The following is a 26,617-nucleotide window of genomic DNA, read 5'->3' as shown; positions in this document are numbered from 1 at the left end:
AGAAGGTGAAAACATTACTAATCCTAGAATTCAAGTAGATATTATTACATGTACAAATTTCAAAAGACTTTAAAGGTGAAACCAGATATCTAACGAATTGCTGTATTTCTCAGCACGGGGTCTGTCTAACTGGTGAGTATGGAGACGCTGGAAAAATAAAGGGCATGCTAGAGAAACGTTAAGCAGAGTAAGGTATTTATACTCAAGATAGTTTGAGCACCTACAGTCATAGAAGTTTTCAAGCACTATAGTCTATAGAATGTCCTTAGATAGCAAATAATTTAGATGCTAAGTATGTTATTGAAAAATAAACATTTAATGGATCAAGAACCATGTTAGATATTTATATTTAATCCTTAGTTACTCTAAAAAGTAAGTATTCCCATATGACCCAGGAATCCCACTCCTGGGCATATATGCAGAAGGAACCCTACTTCAGGATGACACCTGCACCCCAATGTTCATAGCAGCATTATTCACAATAGCCAAGACATGGAAACAGCCTAAATGTCCATCAACAGATGACTGGATAAAGAAGATGTGGTATATTTATACAACGGAATACTACTCAGCCATAAAAACCAACAACATAATGCCAATTGCAGCAACATGGATGCTCCTGGAGAATGTCACTCTAAGTAAAGTAAGCCAGAAAGAGAAAGAAAAACACCATATGAGGTCACTCATATGTGGAATCTAAAAAAAGAAAAAAAAAAACCAACAAAGCATAAATACAAAACATTAAATAGACTCACAGACATAGAATATAAACTTGTGGTTGCCAAGGGGGCAGGGGGTGGGAAGAGATAAACTGGGATTTCAAAACTGTAGAATAGATAAACAAGATTATACTGTATAGCACATGGAAATATATACAAGATCTTATGGTAGCTCACAGAGAAAAAAATGTGACAATAAATATACATATGTTCATGTATAACTGAAAAATTGTGCTCTACACTGGAATTTGACACAACATTGTAAAATGATTATAAATCAATAAAAAATGTTAAAAAAAAAAGTAAAAAGTAGGTATTCTTAGCTCCACTTTATGAATTTGGAAACAGGCTTAGAGAGAGGTTAAGAGGTTTGCTTGAGACCATAAATCACGGTATGATGTAAAGGAGTTAAGATTCAAACTCAGTGGAACAAGACAAGGATGCCCACTCTCACCACTTCTATTCAACACAGTACTGGAAGTCATAGCCACAGTAATCAGACAAGAAAAAGAAATAAAAGTGATCCAGATTGGAAGAGAAGAGGTAAAACTGTCCCTATATGCTGATGACATGATACTATATATAGAAAACCATAAAGGCTGCACACAAAAACTAGTAGAGTTGATAAAAGAATTCGGCAAGGTAGCAGGATACAAGATTAATATGCAGGAATCAGTTGCATTTATTTACATTAACAATGAATCACAGGAAAAGAAAGTAAAGAAACAATCCCTTTTAAAATTGCATCAAAAAATACTTAGGAATAAACTTGAACAAGGAGGTGAAAGACTTATATGCTGAGAACCACAAAACATTGATTAAGGAGATTAAAGATGACTTAAAGAAATGGAAAGATATCCCACATTCTTGGACTGGAAGAATTAATATTGTTAAAATGGTCATACTACCCAAAGCAACCTACTGATTTAATGCAATCCCTATCAAATTATGTAGGACATTTTTCACAGAACTAGAACAAATAATCCTAAAATGTATATGGAATCACAGAAGACCCAGAACTGCCAAAGCAATACTGAAAAAAAAAAAAAAAAGAATGAAGCTGGAGGAATAATCCCCCCAGATTTCAGACAATATTACAGAGCTACAGTAGTTAAAACAGTGTGGCACTGGCACAAAAATAGACATATGAATCAATGGCACAGAACAGAGAGCCCAGGAATAAGCCCACAGACCTACGGTCAATTAATCTTTGACAAAGGTGGCAAGAATATAGAATGGAGAAAACATAGTCTCTTCAGCAAGTGGTGCTGGGAAAGTTGGACAGCTGCATCAAGTCAATGGAGTTCGAACACTCCCTCACATCATACACACAAAAAAACTCAAAATGGCTTAAAGACTTAAACATAGGATAAAACACTATAAGCCTCCTAGAAGAAAAAACACAGGCAAAACATTTTCTGACATAAATCTTAGAAATGTTTTCCTAGGGCAGTCCCAGGCAATAGAAATAAAAGCAACAGTAAATAAATGGGACCTAATTAAATTTACAAGCTTTTGCACAGCAAAGGAAACCATAAACAAAACAAAAAGACAACTTACAGAATAGGAGAAAATATTTGCAAATGATATAACTGACAAGGGCTTAATTTCCAGAATGTACAAATAGCTCACACAACTTAATAACAATAACAACAACAACAACAACAACAAAAACGACAATCCAATCCAAAAATGGGCAAAAGACCTAAACAAGCAATTCTCCAGTGAAGACATACAAATGGCCAAATAGGCACATGAAAATATGCCCAATATCACTAATTAGCAGAGAAATGTAAATCAAAACTACAGCAAGGTACCAACTCACACCACTTAGAATGGCCATCATTGAAAAGTCCACAAACGATAGATGCTGGAGAGGGTATAGTGAAAAGGGAACCCACCTACATTGTTGGTGGGAATGTAGTTTGGTGCAGCCACTATGGAAAACAGTACAAAGATTCCTCAAAAAACTAAAAATAGACTTACCATATGATCCAGCAATCCCATTCCTGGGCATATATCTGGAGGGAACTCTAACTTGAAAAGATACATGCACCCCAGTGTTTATTTATAGCAGCACTATTTACAATAGTCAAGACATGGAAACAACCTAAATGTCTATTGACAGATGGCTGGATAAAGAAGTTATGATATATTTATACAACAGAATACTACTCAACCATAAAAAAGAATAAAACAATGCCAATTGCAGCAACATGAATGGACCTGCAGATCATCATTCTAAGTGAAGTAAGCCAGGAAGAGAAAGAAAAACACCATATGATATTATTTATATGTGGACTCCAATAAAAAAGATATAAAGGAACTTATTTACAAAACAGAAACAGACTCACATAGAAAACAAACTTACAGCTACCAGGGGAAAAAGGAGTAGGAAGGGATAAATTGGGAGTTAGAGATTTGCAGATACTAACTACTATATATAAAATAGATAAACAAGTTTCTACTGTATAGCACAGGGAACTATATTCAATATCTTGTAGTAACTCATAATGAAAAAGAATATGAAAAGGAATATATGCACGTATATGTATGACTGAAACACTATGCTATACACCAGAAATTGATGCAACATTGTACACTGACTATACTTCAATTAAAAAAAGTAATGAAAAAAAAAAAGATTGAAACTCAGATCTCCTTGAGTGCAAAGCTGAAACTCTTTCCATTATATCAAGCAGGGTTTAGATCAATTTCCTTGCTCACTGCCAATTTTACTAGTTATTGGAGGAACTGTTAGCATCTTGGAGGAGAGGAACGAAATAAAAAATAAGTTATTACATTAATAATTAATAGCAAATGGGAAAAAGTTGTTTAGAAGAAAAGCCAGTGTATTAACGATAGAAGAATAAATATTTCCATGGAAAGAAAATGCTAATTTATCTTAAGTGTGTCCAGTGAGAACTGGAAAGTCAGGGTGAACTCCAGAAAGTAAATACTACAAAAGCAAATTTCAAAATAAATTACAATTCTATTAGGATATATGAAGGACCTCTTTCTGTGTAAGAGTAAGATATCAAATAAAATGGGCAACTATACTTATGAACGTCCATTTCATAGCTCCACTTTTTAGGCATTATGGTGAAAACTACAAAATGTTCAAATGGAATTAGCAAAATAAAAAGGCAGAGACCATGGATTAACCAAGGTTGTCTAGTGCTGTGTGCCTGGTATGCTGCACATGCTTAATCCATGTCTCCAGAATGAATTATTTTAAAATGTATATGACAACTGAAAAGGCGTTCATCTCATTAGTAACAAAAGAAATGCTAATGGAGCAACAAAAAGTCAAATTTTACCTATCAGGTCAGAAAACAGTCTAACACTTGGTGTTAATCAATGTGAGAGGAAGACATTACCTCGCACTTCTGGGTGGAATTTGAATTGGTACATATTTGGAGAATGACTTTGGGAACATACATGAAAATAAAAGATATTAACCTTTAACAAATAACTCCATCTTGAAAATTTTAACTTAAGGTGGTAATAATGGATATCTACAAACATGTATGTAATACTTCCAAACTTACAATTACTTAAATACTACTATCAGAGAAAAAATACATGAATTATGATACATTGATAAGTAGAATACTATAGTCATTAATATATCTATGGATATAGAATATTTTTGAATAAGTGGTAACTATACTATGCCTTCATTATATATATGTTATTAAGAAATACATACATTTCACAGTAGATAGCCCTTTTCTACTAAATGAGTACAAATTCCAGAAAGCAACCCTGATAATGACTGAAAGAATACATGAAATATTCAACAGATAAAATAACAATCAAAGCTGCTTTTACTAAAGCTGAATAAGTGATACCCATACGGGTGAAGAGTATAAATATATGATACTACTTGGGTAATAATTTTATTATTAAAGCTCTTTTCTAACTTTTCTCTAGCAATGTCAATTCAAAAAGTAGATGTACACATTTGAAAAAGAACTGTATATGTTCATATAGCAGTATATTTCTATTATAGAACTATCATGTTGACATTTTACTTTGTCTTCTCAGTGAATTTTAAAATAAAAATGGCATCTGATACATTTTTAGTTTTTTAAAACAAGTTAAACTTGAACTGATTCTCACTGATTCATTCTTTCTCTCAATAACAAGGTGACATTCTCTCACCCTACTTCAGCTCTTTATTAGAAGAAGCACTCACATTTAAGTAAAATCCATTAATAAAGCATCTCTTCAGTTGGAATCTAAAGGCTTATTCATACGCCTGAATGAAAACTTACCTTTTTGACTTCTTTACTTGATCTGAATGTTTGCTGAACAAAAGAATCACTTTCAATGGCTTCAATTTCTTTGACTCTTTTTACTTGTTCTACTAGGGTGGCTTGGTCTAAAAAAAGAGGGTTTAATGTCAGTGTATTTTGGTGTAAGCTTGTTAACAACACTATGCCTAGGCAATGTTCTTTCTATGAATTTTATGACTTATGAGATTTACCTGGATGAAAAAAAAAGACGTTATATTTAAGTTATAATAGAAACTTTATTCCCCCTGGAGCTCCATAAATATAACATTCCTATACACTAAGATTCTCACCTAAAATCTAAAACATTGCTGAGAAGCTACTGCTATAATGATCCAAGATAATCTGGGTTAATCTTGTAGGAGGACTTTACTTTTTCTTTTTTTTCAGTTTTATCATGAAAATACAAATAAAAGGGCTAAGAGCACAATGAGTCCATCTGCACCCATCACCCAATTTCTATAGTCATTAATTTTCCCTTACTCTTAATCTATCCATGCCCATTTCAATTTTGTGTGTGAACCTGGAGTATTAAAAGTAAATCCTAGACATCATGCCATGTTACCCCTAAATATTTTAGTAGGTATCTCAGTTATGGGCTTAAGAAAAAAAAAAAAACCCAAACAAACCAGCAACGTAACTGAAATACCATCTTTACATCTAACATTATTGGTAATAAATCCTTAATATCATCTTACATAGTCCATGTTTAATTTTCACTGATTGTCCAAGAAAAGTCTTTTTACAGTTGGTTTGTCTGAAACAGGATTCAAACAAGGTCCATATATTACTTAGTAGGTTATGTATCTTAAATCCCTTTTACACTTACAGTCCACCATCCCTTCCTCTCATTGTCATTTATTTACTGAAGAAAATGTATCAGTTAGCCTTTACAATTTTCTACATTCTGGATTTGGCTGATTTTATCCTTGGGATGTCATTTAACACGTTCTTCTATCCTTCATATTTTGTGTAAACCAGTAGTTCTATCTAGACAGGGATAAGATTTGGGTTCAATTTCTTTGGGTCAAGAACATATCATGGGTGATGCTGTGTAATTCCTACTACATCATATCAAGATGCACTTCTCCTACTTTTTAATGATGTTAAGATTGATGAGTGAGTCCAAGGTGATGTCAGCCTCACCCTATTATAAAGTTCTCTATCAACCTTTCACTTAATGGTTTTAGCAGACATAAATGCGTGTTGCTCACATCCATTATTTTACTAGACGTTGCAGAACAGTGATTTTTTTCTAATTTTATTATCTGTCTTACATTTATTTGCTCTGATTCTTACATAATGAAGAACTTCTCTCATCGACTATTTTGAGACTATAAAATATAATCTGCACAGGAAAAAGCAGAATAAATATTTAATTCTTCCCCTTTATCAACTTTGGTCTAAATATGACCATTATGAGCTCATGAATATTTACATATTTAATGTTATTTCAGTCCGTGGTAATCATTTTCATATTTTGATTCTCCCTTTGGGTAGTGGGAGCCTCTTCAAGTTGGCTCCTGCATCCTTTTGATATGATCTCCTTTGTTAAGGTGTGATAATATGTTCCAGAATCATCTTGTACAATTCCTGTCTTAGACTTGAAATTAGCCATTTCTCCAAAGGGTCTGGATTCCTTTTAGTGGGGAATGATATTTAGAGACAATGACCTGGGCAGTAGGGGTGTTTGTTGAAAATCTGCATCTGAGATTTTCAGTGGGTGGGACAGGAAACACACATTTTTAGAAGAGAAAAGTTAATATGAGTTCATGCTGATACAACCAACCAAATTAAGGATTAAAGGACTTTTAGTCAAATCTCTTATATTTGTGTATCTTTTCTCTTACTCGAAGAATATTAGGCCTTAGTGATATGATCAAAAGTACTTACTTGCTTTTCCTAGTATGTGAGTTGACCATGTATTTGTTTCAAAATAGCAAGACAAATATTACTATTAACAAGATGAATTAATGCAGTTTCACATTTCTTTATGATTTTTGATTTTAGGATTTACTCTACTGATGAACTGCCAACGCACTATAGACTATATTCTAAAGTCACTTGAAATAATTCTCCATGTGATTATGCTACCAACTTGATACACAGTTAGGTTTATTTATTTCAGTTTATTTTTGATTTTTAGATCTTGTTTTGTCCTCTTGTCTTCATGATTAATGTTTGTTTTTTTAAATTGCACAAAGCACTTACATGGTTTTAAAGTAAAACAACATCATTCAGAGAAGTCTAAGTTTCCTCTTCTAATCCCGTTCCCCCAGTCCATAGGTAACCATTTTTATTAGGTTTTAACTTTTATCCTTCCATCGCTTACTTCTAAAAATAAGTATACACTCTCTTCTTTCTTACACAAAACTAACACAGTATACATTCCTGCATACATTACTTCTCTCACTTAACAATGTCTTCCATAGCAGTATAGAGACTTCCTCATCCTATGTTAACAGATGTACCTATTTTATGGTTTTAGGATTTTTTTTCCTACCAATGCCTCATCTGAATTGTTCCCAGTCCTCTGCATTTATAATTAATGCTTTAATAAAGAGCCACGTGCATATGTCATTTTGTTCTTTTTTCTATATGCTAGCTGGGCAGGGAAGATGCAACATTACAGTTTACATCCTGTTTAAACTCTTGGTCTAAGCTGAAATGAATACACAGCTGAATTAGGAGACACTGTATGCCAAGCCAAGGCATCTAAAAGTGATGAGATTTTATCTCATCTTATTAATAATAACTGAATTTACATTTTAAGAAACAACTGTAATGACTGGTTTAACAAGGTAGAGTTATTTGCATCAAAGTAATTTTTACATACTAAGCTGAAAATGTTAAATGATACAGAGAGTATGAAAAGAAATTTGGTTAAACACATTTAATAAAAATTAACATTTTATGAAAAATCTTTGTTTCAATGTTTGGCCAATCACAAATTTTAATTAGAGGGTCTTATGCAAGCTCCAGTTTATTTAAGAGAAAGACAATGCTTCTGAAGATGTATCCCTGACAGCTGTAACCAGTCTTTTCTCATGTGAGAAATCATGCATGGAAAGTTTGGACATAAGAGCCATCAGAGCCAACACTCTCATCTCTGGAAGAATATATTTTCCTACATAAAAGCAGGCACTGTCAGAGTGTCATGGAGGAGCAAATAGTTTCACATGCTTTAGGATAAAAGCTCCTGTGGATTTTAATTATGCAACGCACTAATTGAGCATGCAAAATGAGAACAGACTCTTTGCCCAGCTAACTTATTAATATTAACACATTCCATACCGGTGGATAATATTTTTACTAGTTACATGTATAAGAGTATTAATATAGTAGAGGAAAATAGTAATGGATACCATTCCAGGTAATCTAACTTTAACTTGTCCATATGAAAACGTATTTGTTTCTGTAGGTCTTAAGTAGTCTCACTGTTATTTCACAATCATTAGTTCCCAACCAAAAGACAGTATTTCTGACTTCAGGATGATGTCTCATATATATCAACTATTTGGACCCTTGGATTTTTTCTCTAACATATTCTCTCATTTGGATTTACAAAGCGCATCATTAGTATTAAATGTCAGAGGTGAGCTCACAAACAGTACTTGATGTCTGAAGCTTGCAATGTTTGTAGCTTTAAATAGGGGCATATAACCAGCTCCTAATACAGATAAAACTGTTATCATAGAAGCTGGCCAAAGGGCCAGTGTGTTTAACAAAATAGCACCGGAGAAATTATGAAGAAAGGCAGGAGAAAGATCAGAGAAAAACATTATCTTTGTGTTTCTTTAAAGATCACATCAGGACTAACGAAGTGACAGGGCAGACAGGGGAAAGGCTGTCTGCCTGACTTACAATATGAAAATAAACCAACATAGCTTTTACCTTTCAATGTGGGAAAACCATTTTACTGGTGATATTTAAATTAGACAGTGTGATATTTAAATTAAAATTGGAAAGATTCATGGGAGATTTATATTTGCAGCCTTATAAATAGCTCAGCTCCGTGCTGTCTGAAAATAGGCATAAAAAATGTTTTAAATTGCTTCATACTCAAAATTCTAAGATCAATGTCCACAAATGTATGTCTTCAGTATAACCTTGTCATTTTGGGAAGCAGAATAAAACGCATCAATAATATACAGTAAATTGTTTTAAATTCAGGCTCTTAAGTTTTATGTGTCAATTTGTCATTTAAAAATTCTGTACCAATTTTAAGACTAAGAAGAATATGAATTAAAACTAGTTACTGTTTATATGCTTGGCATGAATGCCTAGCATACAAAGTATCTTATATTCATTAGTTATGAGGTAAAAATAAAGACAAGTTACTTGGAGAATAAAAATTACAGGATCCTTCTAAACATTAACATGGTAAACATGAAGTAAACGTATCTATTAGCACTTGATTCTTTTTGATAAACAAAATGACTTCCACAGGTTTGCTTGCAAGATGTCTGTAGAAGGGATACATACTTCATAGTAAAAGGAAAAATAACGGAGTCAGAAATCTAAGTCACTACAGACTAAAGAATTCAATACTAACTCACTGCATGGAAAATTATTTTGTTCCTTTTGTGATGAAAAATTAAAATCAAGTATTTTATTAGTTATTGTTGATGTCATAAAAATTAGGCTCACCTGCCACTTCAAGTTATTTGACAATTTCACATAACAGGTTTATAGAATTTTCTTTTAAAATATTATCAAATGGTACACAAGTTAAAGATTAATAAATAAAGATGATAAGGTGCAATAAAACTTTCCACTTGAAAAGACAAAATTTTAATCTGTACACCATTTGTAGATTACAAACAAGGCAATCTCTCTGGCAGCAATGCTAGGCTGAGACCAGCAGATGGCATTATAACCCAAGATGTAATCATGGACTAACTGACAGCATAAGTTTTATGAAAGGTATCTTAACACATGAAAATCTCATCTCCAAATGACTCCTTTTGAGTATTAATAATTTATGAATTTCCCCAAAGTTAAAATGCATTTTATGTTACAAAGACTTTGGGTCAGTTGGCTTCATAGTTGTCGAATTACTTATGCTACTCTTCTCTCCCGGGGAAGGAGGGAGATATTTATATACTAATAGCACTGCAACAAATATATGAATAATACAAAAGAATACCTTATTTTCAGTTTAAATTAACTAAAATTTTAGTCAAGAATGGAAATATCTGTGAAATTCCCTTTTACAGAACACTACAGACACTGAAAACAAAACAGTCTTTGAAATGTATCTTCAAGTGCTTTATAAGAATGAAAAAAAGAGCAAACAATAACAAACCAGCCATTCAATAAATAAGTAAATAAAGGTGGCTATTCACTAAAATCTGTAAACATAAAACATCTCATAAAGCTTATTTGGAATTCTAAAGTTAAAACAATATCTCACAAACACAAATTTAATGAATCACAGCCACTGCTTTCCCTTTAAAACAGTATATTTTAAATAAGTTTCTTTCATAAAGCATACAAAGTATATATTAGAAATCCACCCAACTCTAACAGTTTAAGATTGTTCATAAATCCCACATCCCTGGGCACAAATTTCCAGAACTGGTATCACAAATAATTTGAAAAATGAGAAAATTTCTTAGGAAGAATGTGGCTTGTCTATTAGTGTTCTGAAAGCTTATGATACAGTACCAAGTTATATATGTCAATGAGGCTCCTGGAGGGTCTCTGATTACAACCTTCCTTGGATGGGGTCCAAGACAGACTCATCTTACAACAAACTACTTTCCGTATCAAATTAAGTAATAGGAATAACTTACTTTAATATGACTGAACCAGTGAAGAATTTGTGATAGATATTTTAATATTTTAATAAGTGCAAATGAACTGAGCATCAGGCTAGGTTTTATGAAAAAAGCAAAATCCGTATCGAAAATCCACTCAAAATCCACCTTATTTAGTTCCTCTCACCTAGAATGCTCTTACCTTTTCTGAATCCTCCCTGTCACTTCCCTCGCCACCTGTGAGAAAAGGGGCCTCTTCCATAATTCATTTGGCTTTCAGCATATGTTACCCTGCACTGATACTCATCTCTTCATGAGCAAAAGCCTCATTTCCCCAGCTAGAGGGGACGTACTCTTCTGTGTCACTTCCAGGAGTTAGTATGGTGTGCTCTATTATTTAGTAAGCAGTCAATAACTATTTGTTGAAAACTTACAAGTTAAAGGGCATTACAGTAACCATTAAAAAAAAACTTCATGGGGGAAAATGTCAAATTACAAGTTGTATAATTTAAGAAATTAAATGTCATTAAGTGGATAGCTTTAACAGCTCTGGGTTCAGACTATCTGGATTAAACCCTGTCTCTGCTCCTTACTAGCCTTGTGATCTTGGGCAAGTGGGTTTAAGATGGCCTCAGTTTTCTCCTCTGTGGCATGGGGATAACAGCTTAAATATCATAGGATGGTTGAGAGGTTGACTCCCTCCCTTTTTCGCTCCCTTTCTCCTGTCCTCCTTCCAAATATCTGAGCACATTCAGTGTAGTGGGCATTACTCTACATACTGGGGTTTAGAAACAAATAAGAGTCTTTTCCCTCATAGAATTTATGTTTCAATGGGAGAGACGAATAATAAACATGTAAATAAACAATATAATATCAAGGAAAACAGAGCAGAGGGCTACAAAGGAGAAAGGGGGGCTGTCTCAGATGGGGAAACCAGGAAAGAACTCCCTGATATGGTGGTTTCAGCAGAGAAGATTCATATGAAGAAGCACGCCATGAAAATCTGGCTTCAGCATAGGGTTGTGGAAGCATTAAAAGCACTTAATAACTGGTAGCTATTACTAGGAATAACACTAGAGTGCTAACTTAGTAATCGTACTAAAGACGTGGAAGTTGGCTAAAAGTTTGTATATAAACCTCCTAATCTGGCCATATGGTTTAAGTAGGCAACCTTTTTTGAGTTCAGCCAGGAAGTAATTAGCTTTAGTTCACACCTCTTGTGGCATCACCCTTGAGCTGGCAAGACTGTGGGAAGGACTGGAAGAGGGGACAGGCCTGGACACATTTCTGAGAAGGCACAAAGGCCCAGCTGACCTTTATCACACACCAGGACACTGGAGTCCACCCTGACTCACGGGATGCTGCAGGGTGAGTGAAGAAGTAGTGCTTTGCTGATACATGCCTTTCCAGGTTCCAGTGACTCAACACATGGGAGATCCTGTCCCTTCCTAACAGATGTCTAGTAACACACTCCCTAAAATGGTAGCCGTGTGGTAGAAATCATGTTTGAAGCAAACGTGTATTAGTGTAGTGTTTTAAGGCTAAAAACACTTGTTCTGATCACCAGTATCTGGAATGCCTTTTTAGTGAGGAAGGTCAAAGAGGCTAATTTTTCATTTAAAGAGTTGTTAAAAAGGCCAGATGAGCTGTTCTGATAGCAGAAGTAGTAATCATAGTGGTAACAGAAGCTTGCATTTATGACAGAGTGCTAAGCACTTCACATGGATTACCTCATCTAACTATCTTAACCATGAGAGATGGTACTTTTATTGTTCTCACTGTACAGATGAGAAACTGAGGCTAAGTAACTTGACAAAGGCCACATGGCTAGTTGGTGGTAGAAGTGAGATCCAATCCCTGAATTGTGATCCAGTCATTATTTCCTAGTCAATAAATTCTTTACCCAGACCTGCCAAGCAACGTATCATTTATTCTTCCTTCTCATCTATTTACTAGAATAACAAATGTTCCTGGTATTGTCCTTATTCTGCATTTTAATGCTTATTCATTCAGTAAAATACAACAGAGCTTTATTTGTAGAGGACATGCCATATACACTATTTTAGACTTATTGACATTGTCGAGCTAGATTACAGATGTGTATTTGCAGAATTTTTCATACGTGAATAAGTCACATTCTGATAACCTTTATTGATGAATAAAAGAAATAAAGTTTTTAGAAAACCCATCATTCTTTCATTTAAGCCTGAAGACAACCTGAGTAATAAATTACCATGTTAGAGCTATTCTTTATTTATTGTGCATCAACTGCTGTTACAAAAAACTAGCTTCTGAGAATTTGGCTAAACCAGTAACCCCTATGCAGTCCAACTACACAGGTTATTGTCTTATGCTTGTTTCAAATGTCATAAACATGGGTAGTCAAATCCACTTTTAATAGTTGTAAGAGATAATAATTTCAACAAAGTAAATGTGACTGGAAGTGTTCCTTATTTTAATAGCATAGAAGAAAGGAATATAATTGGAGGTATACCAGATTAACAGGGCAGAATACACTCTGAAGTTGCTATTTGTTGTCCAATTTAATTCCAGAATTCTTACTGACTCTAATTAAAATTCTGGAGATGGGAGAGTTGAATGTTTCTAAGGAACTTGCAGTGAATGCTGTCTGCCAGCCATCTCCAAACACCCCATAACCACACACAACTCGCCTGTCAGGAGAGCTAATGCAGACATCGCAGGGCACACCACATTTGTCACTGTGGCTAATATCAGAGATACGCAGCTCTTTTTTCTTAGCACACAAAAGCAAGATATGTAATTCAATGCTCAATTTACCCTTGTCTCGCAGGAGATTTTTCCCCGCTAATTGATAGAAATTAAGCCATTAATCAAGCCACTAGCCATCATTCAAACCAGAGAAGATGAATACAAACTTTCATCATAACCACCTTCCCCATTTTAGTGTTCATTAGCATTAATTTTTAATGCAATTATGCTATTCTTTTACGCTGAGCTCATAAATTACTGCTCTTTTGTTGCTGGCTGGCCTTGTAAAATCCAAACTAATGCTTTGTGCTCTGATCTTAAAGGCAATTACTAGGTTCTTCTACCTTTTATATATTTGCATTGCCAATAACCTATATATATAACGAACACCCATGACTGACTATGCCTGTTTTTCAATGCCTCTATATAAAAATCTCTGTGAACATATAAATGTGTTAAAATATATCTAAAATAAATGAACACACACACAAATACCACATACTTTACAAAAACATAGATGTTAACATAAAATAAGATTTCATATATTCATATTGTAATTTGGGTTCAATATCAAGATATTATTATAGTTTCTGATGATTAAACTGTAATGCATCATTATATTAAAGTTATAATTTTTATGACAAATTAGAGAAGATAAGAATATTAATAGCAGCTAACTATTACATACATTTGTAAGGGTCAAAAAACTACTAAAAACAGAAAGAATAACTATGAAATATCAAAAGCCTTTAGTTCTTTATCTAGAGTTACTTTTTTATGTTTAAATCCTTATTTTAAAAACACCTGTGCTGAAACCTGAAAATTAATGAGATGAAAAGGAAGAGTACTGGAAGATCAAAAGAACCATCTACCAAAAGTGTGTTTAAAGTGTATATAATAACTCCATAGTCATATTTTGCAAAGTGAATGCACCAGCTTATTAAAGGATGATAGTAAAATGAAAAGACAAAATTTCCAGAGACAAATATTGAAACTAGAGACAGCATATCCATCCAGTCCTCCATCCCAGAGAAAGTGAAAAGACATACTCTCCTTATAGTCCTCAAAAAGCACTGATTATGCTCATTCCTAGGTGCAGAGGAGATTTTTTAAAAATCTGCAACTCTCTTCTTTGTATCAGCCCAAATGGTTTTGCCTTTGTTTGTAAGCTGTACTTTCTGGCCATTCACTACCTAGAGAAAGGGTGCATGTGTGGCATTAAGATTAATAAAATAAAACATTGGGAAAATGTCAACACTGGTTTTGGTGTCAGACCAGTCACTTTTTGGAGTTGCACAGCTGCTCTCTACCTCTAACACTTTAGGATTGTGGTAGGGAGTAGAGAGTTTATTTCAGGAGTCTTCTACCAAAAAAAAAGTGCTTTGAACAATTAACTTCTTAATGGCTCAAATGTGATGATCAGTCTGACTTCGTATGTTTCCTTTCATGGCTAGTTCTTTATTAGATATCATATTTAATAGAAAGTTACACATGTATTAGAAGCAATGAGGCTCAATTCTTCAAGGACTTGATTCTCTTGAGGACTTGTTAGGCCAGGACAGCCTAAATTCAAGTCTTTTGCAATCCATTCCTTTATGTCAGAAGCAAATAGGTACCTAACATATATTGAAACATTAAAGTTTTCAGTATAAAAGTTATGAGTTCTAATATCTCTTCTTATAAGCATTTTCTGTTTGGGATCATAAGCATAGAGAAAATAGTCTATGGGTCCAAATATTTTAATTTCCCTGAACATACTGAAAAAAATTCAGGGATTCAGAAATAAGAACTGAAATTAACTCAGCCAACATGTACTTAGTGCCTATATCTGCCAGGTGCTACATTGGTGCTGGAAATTTCTGGATGAAAGTGACATCTTTTGCCCTCTCAGTATCTGTGGCAAGATGAAACTTTTGTTTAGAATTTTATTTGCAAGTAATTATGAGCTGACTGTACAGTGGGTAGGTACAAGGATTTGTTGTGTTTACGAAGTGCCTTTGCATCTGTTATTTCATTTGACACTGAAATAGACATAATGTTTGGTAATAAACAGTATCGCCATTTTTAGATTTGGATATTTGACACTCTCAACGTTTAAAAGATAACCGTAAGAAACTGATTTGGGATGTGTAAGTCTTTGTACTTCAACTTTTGTGTGCTTCCCACTGTACCAGGTGGCTCCTTAGCCTCTGAATCCTTGATAACCTTACATAATGAATAGTTATGACTGTATATGCTTATTTCAAGTATATATCAAGTATATATCAAGTTTATATTAACGAGTATATATACAATTTTGACCTTTTAAACAGAGATGGGATAGGAAGAATGGTAGTGGATGGTAGAAGATATTAATTTCTCTTTCTTAAAAGCAGAGTACTTTGTCATAATATTAATGAAGTGTAGCATATAAAATTATAAGGTTTAAAGAAACTACTAAATACTTCAAATTGAATTTTTAAAAATTAGCTTTACTAAGGTATAATTTATGTGTAATAATTATACTCATGTAAAGCATACAATGCGTTTTGACAAATGTATACACCTGTGTAACCAACACCAAAATCAAGATACAGAATATTTCCAACACCACCAAAAGTTTCCTTGTGCCTCTTTGTGGCCAATTTCCATCTGTACCCCGACCCCAGACAATCACAAATCTGCTTTCTGCCAGTATGGATTAGTCTCTATTTCCTGGAATTTTATTTAAATGGTATACTCATTTATGTCTGATGTCTTTTTCACTCTGTATATTTCTGTGGTAACTCCATGTTGTTGGGTTTATCTATTTTTTAAAAAATTACTGGTAGAATTCTATTTCATGAATATATAATTCAAATACAATTCTATAACAGCATATAGAATTCTATTATATGAATATACCCACAATTTGTTTAGCCATTCACCTGTTACTGGACATCTGTGTTGTTTCCAGTTTCTGGCTTTTGAGGATAAAGTTGCTATATAACATATATGCACAATTTTTTGTGTGGACATACATCTTTACTTCTCTTGGGAAAATCTTTAATGCTGGAATGGCTAGATTATATGGTAGCTTTGGATTTCTATGATGGCTAATGATATTGAGTATTTTTAATGCACTTACTTCCTTTTTCAAGTGTGTGTTCAAATCTTTTGCTCATTATTTAATTAGGTTTTCTTATTATTACTGAGTTTTAAGAGTCCTTTATCTATACTGAATGTACATCTTTTGTCAACACACCAGTATCTTTTATCATTCTGTGACTTGTCCTTTTGTTCTTAATGGTATTTTTCAAAGAGCAATACTTTTTAACTTAAAAAAAGCCAATTTACCATTTTAAAAAGTAGTTTGTGTTTTTTGCGTCTATCAAAAAAAACTGCCTACCTCAAGACTGCAAAGATTCAAAAAAGATCCAACATTTTCTTCTAGAAGTTTTATAATTTTAGCTTTTGTAGTTAGGTCTATAATACATTTTGAGCTAATTCTTACGTACATTTGTGAGATAAGGGTCAATGTTCATTTCTCTCCATAAGGATACGCAGTTTTTTCAGCACCATTTATTGAAAAGACTTTTCCTTTCTCCACTGAACTGCCTTGGTAATTTTGTTGAAAATTAATCTGTCATATATGTGAGGGTTGATATCTGGTCTCCCTAGTCTGTTCCATTTACCTATATGTCTATCCTCACAGTAATCTACATACTTGATTACCATAGTTTTATAGTATGTCTTGGAATCAGGGAATGTAAATCATTTGACTTTAGTTTTTTTTTTTAAATTGCTTTAATTATTGTTATTTGAATTTTGTACAAAATTGATTCTTAGGAGAAACTTTGCTCCTAGTGCTTTATGTTGAATTTTAGCATTAGGATGCAAACTATAATTTATAATGAAAGTCAGTTCTAGGTGTGAGTTGAATTACAAATGATTAATAAAATTAGACACTCTCCAAATATTAGTTTGTTAGGTACAATATTTAAACCAAGAAAAGAAAACTATTGCCAATTACTTAAATCAACTTTACAAATACTTTTTGGGAAATGATCAAGTTGTAAAAATGTTACTTATCACAACTAGATCTACTATGGTAAATTTTTATTTCTTCTGACTTTAGAGTCAAAAATTGAGCTGCATTTGTGTTATTTTATAAAGAAAAAGATAATAGTTTAAATGATGATGGTAAGGTATAACTTTTTGGGGGCCAGGTATAACAAATAAAAGAAAAATCAGAAGGGAGAAAAGAGAATGGCAGATGAGTAGAAGAGGTAATTTTTCAGGGAGTGTAAAGAACCAAGAGTGAGTGCATGTTTGAGAGTCTGAACTACATGGAGAAACTCTGTTTATGGATGAATAACCTCTGTTCCTCAAACTGTCGTTTAAGAAGCAACATACATACACATCCTAAACTAAACTCTGAAGTCTGTAATTACAATCTCCTCTCTGATTGGTTCATCACTTTGCCAATACTTTGTCTCATTACAGTTTTTCCTTTCAAAGAAATGCAAGTAAAATTATTGGCTTTTTTCAAGAAAAGCCTTAAGTGCCACATTATCTATATTAAACATTTAAGATGGGTTGTTTGTTTTCATATGTTGAAATACAGTTGGTCAAGCTGTATCAAGAACTATACATGCAGAGAAAAAAATGTGACAATGAATATATACATGTTCATGTATAACTGAAAAATTGTGCTCTACACTGGAATTTGACACAACACTGTAAAATGATTAAAAATCAATAAAAAATGTTAAAAAAAGAACTACATATAATTCTTATTTGGTTTAATTTATAGTTACTTACTTTGGATAGGACTGAAATCTCAACAATGCTATGAAAATTATATGACAGTAAGTCAGAGCTATGAATACCTGCATAGCTGTATAATGTTTTCAATTAAAATATTCTGGTGAGATAGCCTAATGATTTGATTTTTAAATTCTACTTTGAGAAAAAACAGTGTAGCAAACATTTAAGTTGGAAATCTCACATCAATAACATTTATAAAAATGGAGAAAAGTTTCCATGATTTTAATCTGTTTCTAATGCATTACAATTTCAAGAAAGCAAATCATATCCAATCCCCACATTTCCACACTAAACTGAGATAAACAGAGAGACATTTAGATATGACGAGGAGCAAAATATAAAGAAATAAAGGAATTAACAAATGGAAAGTGAGATACATATTTTAGCCCATTCCTCTCTGACTCTGAGGGAAATCAGCTATAGGAACAAAGAATATTAATACTAACCATTCATTCGCTTCTGTGTTTTTTTCATGACAAACACAACGCCTTAAGTCATAAAGTTGCAAAATAATAGGCAAGTCCAGCTGTATTTACAGGTGAAGTAAATGACTGTTAAAATTAGTGCTCTAAGTTCTAGCTTCACAACTAACTGTATTATATTAAGCAAGTATTCCCATTAAATTCCTATCTTCTCTTCAGAGTCAAGATACGGTATCTACTAAAGCGCAAATATGATCTCTGGTAGGAAGAAGCAGTTTAGCAGAGATGAGTTTTTTGTTCCACAGAAGAGAACAGGGCCCTACAGGAAAGATAGATTTGGAAGATGAAGAACTGAGGGAAAGATCAGGATTGCGTGGAGGCTAACCTCTGGGAATACGGTAGGGCAAGGGGTTCTGAAGATGTGAGCAAAGGGGACAGGACAAGAAAGGAAAGTGAGATGGTAAAAGAACATTTACGATAGTTCTAAGCTTCACATGCAGATCTGCCAGTGACAGCCCAGTGTGAGAGGACAGTGGCTCTAAGGCATAATCTCTAACCATACGAACATAATTTCTGAGCAATCTGTTCTTCATACATTTTAATTCTTATGGGTCCACATCAACTACCAATATGTGATTGGTGTTCTCTTTTTTTAAATGAAGTATAGTCATTTACAATGTGTCAATTTCTGGTGTACAGCATAATGTCTCAGTCATACATATATTTTTTGTTTTCATATTCTTTTTCATTATAGGCTATTACAACATATTGAATATAATTGCCTGTGCTATGAAGAAGAAATTTTTTTTAATCTATTTTATATATAGTAGTTACTATTTGAACATCTAGAACTCCCGAGATTGGTGTTCTAAAGATCTGTGGTCTTTGGCAACAGGGAGATGGCAGTGCTGGTAGCAATCATTCTGTAGGATCTCAAAATCTGAGCATAAAAAAATGTATAATAGGTTCACACAAGTGGAAAAATGTATAAACCTCTTAACGTATATTTGCCAGTTTGTAACCGAAACAATCAGGGAATATTAGTGATTTTGGATAGAGGTAAATTTTAAGTTAAAAAAAAAAGTAGGAACATAACTCCAAATCATGAAGACTAAGACTGACAAAAATATAAATTTTATATATACACACATCATATACAGGCCTACTTGAACTCATTTAATAATCACAAAACTGGTATCATATAACAATATTAGCACTAAAAATAAACATTTGAAAGTGAAACCACTGCAAATCCACAATTTTTTCAAGAAGAGTTTTTACAGGCTGACTCAAGGCTTGATCTTGGCAGCCAGATGGACATAAGAGGTCAATAATCCAGAAGCAATGAGACAGTGATTAGTTGGATAGTAAAACAAGTCCCCGGAAAGAATTATTGTCCAACACGTCAGAAAACCATTTGACCAAAATAGTCAGAAAATGGATTTAAAGGATAAATTTCAATGTATCCCTGCTGTCTCTATAAAATTCTTGTGTAGTAAACACATTCATAGCGCCAGTTACTACCTCAAACAGTAATTACCCACTGCAAAAAGTCTTTGTTTAAAAGTGATGACTGAAGGAAGGTTTCTTTAAACAAAACAAATTTATTTGTTCCTCCATATGTTGACTGTAAGGGAGAACATGTTTATTTCTCTGCTGTCCAGTCAGAGATACTGCAAAGCTGTGAGCTGTAAGAGAATCTGATCTGGTCCAAAAGGTTATCAACCATCCTGAAAAGTTGCTGTAAAGTAGCAATGGGCCAAACAGCATGAATTAGAGAACCAAATACTATGTTTGAAAGCCTAACAAGAATAGTGTTTGAGTCATACTAAAATTCACGAAGACTCTAGTAGGTTTCTGTTGAATGATAAGCTGAACATAGGCTACTGTTGTTAAAGAGTGTGGCATTCCTTTACTGGGGAGGGACGCTCCTTGAGACACACTTCTCTCTAAATTTTTTGGAAAATAGCAGATGCTTATTTATTGCTCTCAAGAATCTCTAGAGAGTATGTAAATGTTACCCTTTCCTTGTCCTTGAAACTACTAAATGATGACCTTTATAGAAGCAGGATTTGATTTCTATTTCTTTCCTGATCTATCATTCAACAGAGGTCACAACTTCCTTATTCCTGGAATTTTTTTCATTTGGTTTCCATAACACTTTACACTCCTGGTTTTTTTCTCCTCACTGGTCATAATTCCTTATTTTCCTGTACAGGCCCCTCTAAATGTTAGGGTGTCCCAGTGCTCAGACCAGGTCCCTTCTTTTTCTCTAAGTGACCCCCAGCTATAAATACCATCTATATGCTGATGACCTTCAAATCTTTAGGGCTTGACATCTTCACGAAATTCCATACCTCGATTTTTCTCTTACCCTCTAAATTTAAACTATCACTTTTTATTGGCTTCCTAGCCCATTTAGAATAAAACTCAACTCAATAAGACTCTTACCTACAAAACCCTACATAATCTGGATCCTGGTAAACTCTTCAACCAAATCTCTAACCCTTGCTTTAGCCACACTGGCTTTCTTTGTGGTTCTCAAGCATTCTAAATTTGCACCCTGCCTTAAGATCTTTATAGAAGTTCCCTTCCACCTAGAATGATCTTTGCATGGCAAGCCCCTTTTTGTTCAGATTTAGTTTAAATGCCATCTCCTCAAGGAGGCCTTCCCAGAACAGTCAGTCTAAAGTAGCCAGTGGCCATTCTCTAACATATCAAAATAGGGGTAGCAGGGAAGATATAGACATACATTAAATGAAGAATAGATATACATTTTGTGGAGAGCGAGGGAAAGAGGAATCAAACTGAGTTTCAAATTTCTGGGTCCAGTAACAAGATAAACAGTAGTGCTAGTATTTACCAAGACAAAGAAGACTTAGAGGTGGAATTAAGAGTTCAATTTTAAAGATGATGACTTTGAGATGCTTGTATGTTAAAAAAAAAAAAAGTCTCCAAGTCTGCAGTTCAAAAGAGAAAAGTCTGGGCTGAAGATAAAAATTTGGAAATGATAAGCATATATAAGGCATTTATTCCAGTGGGACATGATAAATTCACTCAAGGAGAAAAATTACACAGATAGGAAATAAAAGGCCCGAGTTTCAATAAATACCAGAACTTGCTGACTGGGTAGGAGGAAAAGACAGGGCTGGCCAGGGCTGGCAGGAAAATCAGATGCGTATTATGCCATATAAAGTGAAAAAAAGGGTGTTTCAAAAAGAAGTGTGGTGAGCTGCACTGAGTGCTGCTGCAAGGTCAAATATGATAAGAAAAATTCCACTAGATTTGGCAAATTAGGCAGTACTGGTGAGTTTGAAAAGAAGCAGTTTGAATGGAGTGATGTAAGTCACATTGGAGAGGAATGACAGGAATGAAGATTTCTGTTTCTTAGATAATGGAGCATAAGATTCTCTGAATGATACTTCTGCTGAACACAACAAATAATGTTAGATATTTTAAAAATTATTTTTAAATAAATATTTAAAATAATATTTAAAAAACTTAAATGTATTGCTGAGATCACATGAAGTAAGGAATCCACAAAGACCAAAACTGAAGTTTACACTCTTAGTAGTCCTCTAACTCAGAGAAATTGAATCATTTCTGAAAAAAATTTTTATAAACACTAGGCTTAGAAGGTTTTACAGAAAAATTCTACCAAATCTTCAAGAAAGAGAAAATTTTGATGTTATACAAACTGACTTCTTACCTTGTTTTATAGGCTAGCACAAATTTGCTTTCAGAAACAGTCAAGAGCAGTACAAAAACGGAGAAATTGTAGAAGAAAGTCATAAATGCAGATGAAAAAGGGTAAGAGAGGGGAAGATACACACATATATTTGTATACAAATATATATACATGTATAGGTATAATTTAATGTATAAACAAATTAAATTAAGGAATGTAAAAAAGATAATAAATCAAAATCATATTGGATTAATTCTAGGACCACAGAGTTGGTTTGACATTAAAAGATATGTTAATGTAGTTCATAACATTGTCTGATTAAAGCAGAAAAACTAAAAACCTGAAGTCTTTAACAAAATGCAATATTTGAAATTAAAAACAAACCAGGCAAGGAAGAAAATATCTCTAACCTGAAAAAAGATTGTACCCCTCCTCCCCAAAACTACACCAAAATGAAAAAGGTAAGGCAAATATACTTAATGGTATAATGTTAAAAACCAGCATCTCTATGCTCACAAGTACGATAATGATGCTAGCTATTACCGTTTCTATTAGGTAGCGGTGGTCCTAGTCAGTGCAGTAAGTTTTAAAAAAGAAACACATGATATAACAAATGGAAAGGAAGAAGCAAAAAGGTTACTGTTAACAGATATTATTATCTATGTAGAAAAACCAAAAGTAACTACAGATAATTTATTGATTAGGTACAAAATCAGTATTCAAGAGTCAACTGCATTTGTGTACATCAGCCATGAGCAGAAAAATATAATTTAAAAATAGTATTTTTATAGTATAAAAATGTAAGGCATCTACAGATGGATCCAACAAATGATATGGTAGTCTGTTATTAAAAAAGTTGTAGAAGTTTATTAACAGATACTAAAGAAGACCTAGGTAAGTATGCAGAGTTATACCATGTTAAAGCATAAGACACAGTATCATAAACATATAATTACTTGAGAATCAAACTATAGATTCAATAAAAATACCAGCATATCAATTGGTCAGTCAGTCTATTTACTTATCTATTTAGTGAATCTCAAAAAAATTCATTTTCAAATTTAAATGGAAAAGTAAAGATTAAAAATAACCAAAATATTCATGTAGAAGCAAAATGAGGTGAGTGACTTGTCTTATCAGATATCAAGACTTATAAACCTAGGAACTAATACATGCACTATTAGTAACAAGGATAAATAAAATTGACAAATACAAGACAGAGAGGCCAGAAATAGTATACACAGATTGGTAAACCTGGTTGATAAAGGAGGCATTGCATTTAAGTAGGGAAAAGGGAGGAGTACTGAATAAATAATGTGAGATAAACAGTTACCCATTTAAAAAAAAAAAGGACCTCTATAGTGCTAATATACAAAAATCAGTTCCAGGTAGATTAAAGATTTAACCATGAAAGAAAAATTTTAGAAGACAAAATATGAGAATATGCTTATGATTGTGAAATAAGGAAGAATTTCTGAAATGGGACATTAAAAAGTACAAAACAAGTTCAAATACATAAAAATTAAGACCTATTGAGAGAAGATATCTGCAACACAGATTGACAAAGAATGATAAAACCAATAGAAAACTGCATTAAAAACTTGAATAAGCATGTCACAGATAAAGAAATACCAATGACCAATATATACAATGAGAAGATACTCAACTTCATTAGTACTCATAGAAATGCTCATTCACACCAAGATCAGAGACCCTTTTACAGTCACCACATTGTGACAATAAAATCATACATTACAATGATGAAAAAGGCTGGAAATATCAGGTGTGCACAGGATGTGAAGCAACCAGAAGTGTTATACAAATACCTGTGTGAGTAAAGGCTGGCACCAATCACTTTGCAAACAATTTGGCACTATCCGGTAGAGCTGAAGATGTGTCTACCTTGTATCTCAGCAATTCTACTCCTAGTCATATATACCCTACAGAAATTCCTGCACATATACACCAGAAGAGAGGTACTAGAATGGTTTCATCAACATTGTTTGTAACCGCAAAAAATATGAAACAACCAAAATGTCCATCAACAGGAGAATGAACAAATTTTGGTACATTCAGAAAATAGAATAGTTTACCACAGCAAAAATAAATAAACCACAACTATAGGCATTACTATGGATGTATATCATAATGCTGAACAGAAAAAGAAAGCAAGTCATAAAAAATACACTATTTTTTTCAATATAAAAAAAGTTTAAAAGCATCTGAAACTAAATGTTATATTATTGGAAATATACACATACGTGGTGAAACGATACAGAGAAACAAGAGAATAACAAGCACAAAATTCAGAACAGGTAAGACTGGAGATCACTGCAGAAGGGGTTTTCATTGTTCGGTATCTCAATTTGGGAGATAGGTGCAGGTGTCTGTATCACTGTTATTTTTATATATTTCATATATGCTATAAATAGCCGTCTGAATGTGTTTCACCCTTAACAGAAGTAGTTTAAAAGTGAACAAGATTAACAAATGGGTCTGGGAAAACTGGATATGCACATGCAAAAGAATGAAGTTGAACTTTTTCCTCTCACCATACAGCGAACTCCAAATGGATCACAGAGTTAAATGTTAGACCTAAAACTATAAAAGTCTTAGAAGAAAATACAGTAGTAAATCTTTGAGACTTTGGGGTAGGCATCTTTTTAGATGTGACAGAAAAAGCATAAGAGATATAAGATAAAGTAGATAAATTGTCCTTCATCAAAATGAAAAACTTCTGTACTTCAAAGAATTCCTTCAAGAGAGTGAAAGACAACCAATAGAATAGGAGAAAGTAACTGCAAATAGTATTTCTGATACAGGTTAAGAAATACTCAGAATATATAAAGAACTCTTACACTAAACCATAAAAAGACAAATAACCAATTAAAAAGCATCTGAATAGATATCTTTCCAAAAAAGATACACCAATGGCCAATAAGTCCATGAAAAAATGTTCAACATAATTAGCCGTTACAGTGATAAGAATGAAAATCACGCATATCACTTAATACCCACTAGGATAGCTACAATCAAAAAGACAATCACAAGTTCTGGTGTAGCTGTGGAGAGATTGGAACACTCACACACTACTGGTGGGAATATAAAATGGTGCAGCCACTTTGGAAAACAGTCTGGCAGCTCCTACCATGGGTAAACAAAGTTACTAAATGATCTAGCAATTCTACTCGCAGGTACATACCCAGAAGAAATAAAATCATAATCCACACAAATACTTGTACACAAATACTCATACCCATGCAAATACTAGATGAATGTTCATTGCAGCTTTATTCATAATAAGCAAAAAGAAAAACATTTCAAATGTCCATTAAATGATGAATTGATACATGAAATGTGGTAGATTCGTGATGGAATATTACTCAGTCATAAAAGGAGTGAAGGACTCATACATCCTATAATGTGGATGAACCTTGAAAACATTATGCTAAGTGAAGGAAGCCAGTCACAAACGCCATATATTAACTGATTTCATTTATATGAAATGCCCATAATAGGCATATTAGATAGGCTGAAAGAAGATTAGTGGTTGCCTATGACTTGGGGGTGGGAATGGGATGAGGAGTAGCTGCTAATGGATACAGAGTTTCTTTTTGAGGCAATAAATGTTCTAAAGTGGATTGGGTGATGGCTTAAATATATTACAATTACCAAACTGTGTACTTTAAATGAATGAATTGTGTGGTACATGAATTATATTTCAACAAGGTTGGTATATTTTTTAAAAAGTGAATGAGAGGTAAAGTACTGGAAACTATGTGTGTAGGAAGAATCTGGTGGTGAAGGTAAACAGAGAAATAGGATGATGGTTGAAGGTTCAAGAAAGGTTACTTTAAGATAGGAGATCCTAGAGCATGCATTACTGCTATTAAATGATACAGAAGACAGGGAACAACTAATGATGCTGAAAGGAAGAGTGATCATCAAGGGAGGAAAGTACTTGATAAGGCAAGAGTAGCCTGGTAACAGCACCAAAGGCAGTGATATCCTTAATACAAGAGTGAGGAAGAAGAGGATGGGAGCAAATTCCAGTTGCTTTATAGACGGGCAGGTGGCAGGACAGAGAAGTTCCTGTCCGATGGATTTCATTTTGTCAGTGAAGGATGAGGTAGACCATCAGCTAAGCGCAAGCAGAGAGAAGAGGGTTTGGTAGGTTTGAAGAGAAAGAAGATATGACATAGTTGACTCA

General features: G+C 33.5%; 1 protein-coding gene across 5 annotated transcripts in view; it reads right to left on the bottom strand.

Annotated features, from left to right (window-relative positions):
* RSRC1 (arginine and serine rich coiled-coil 1) overlaps window positions 1-26,617 on the bottom strand; it is a 355,005-nt gene that overhangs the window by 9,031 nt on the left and 319,357 nt on the right. For all 5 annotated transcript variants that reach the window (XM_072959887.1, XM_072959884.1, XM_072959896.1 and 2 more), the window contains one exon: window positions 5,000-5,106. In XM_072959887.1, the coding sequence (XP_072815988.1) occupies window positions 5,000-5,106 (107 nt within the window). The remainder of the gene's footprint in view (window positions 1-4,999; window positions 5,107-26,617) is intronic.

Source organism: Vicugna pacos, chromosome 1 (assembly GCF_048564905.1).
Source record: "Vicugna pacos chromosome 1, VicPac4, whole genome shotgun sequence".
NCBI lineage: Eukaryota > Metazoa > Chordata > Mammalia > Artiodactyla > Camelidae > Vicugna > Vicugna pacos.
Note: the sequence above shows the minus strand (reverse complement) of the source record. Positions and strands in the feature narration are given on the sequence as shown.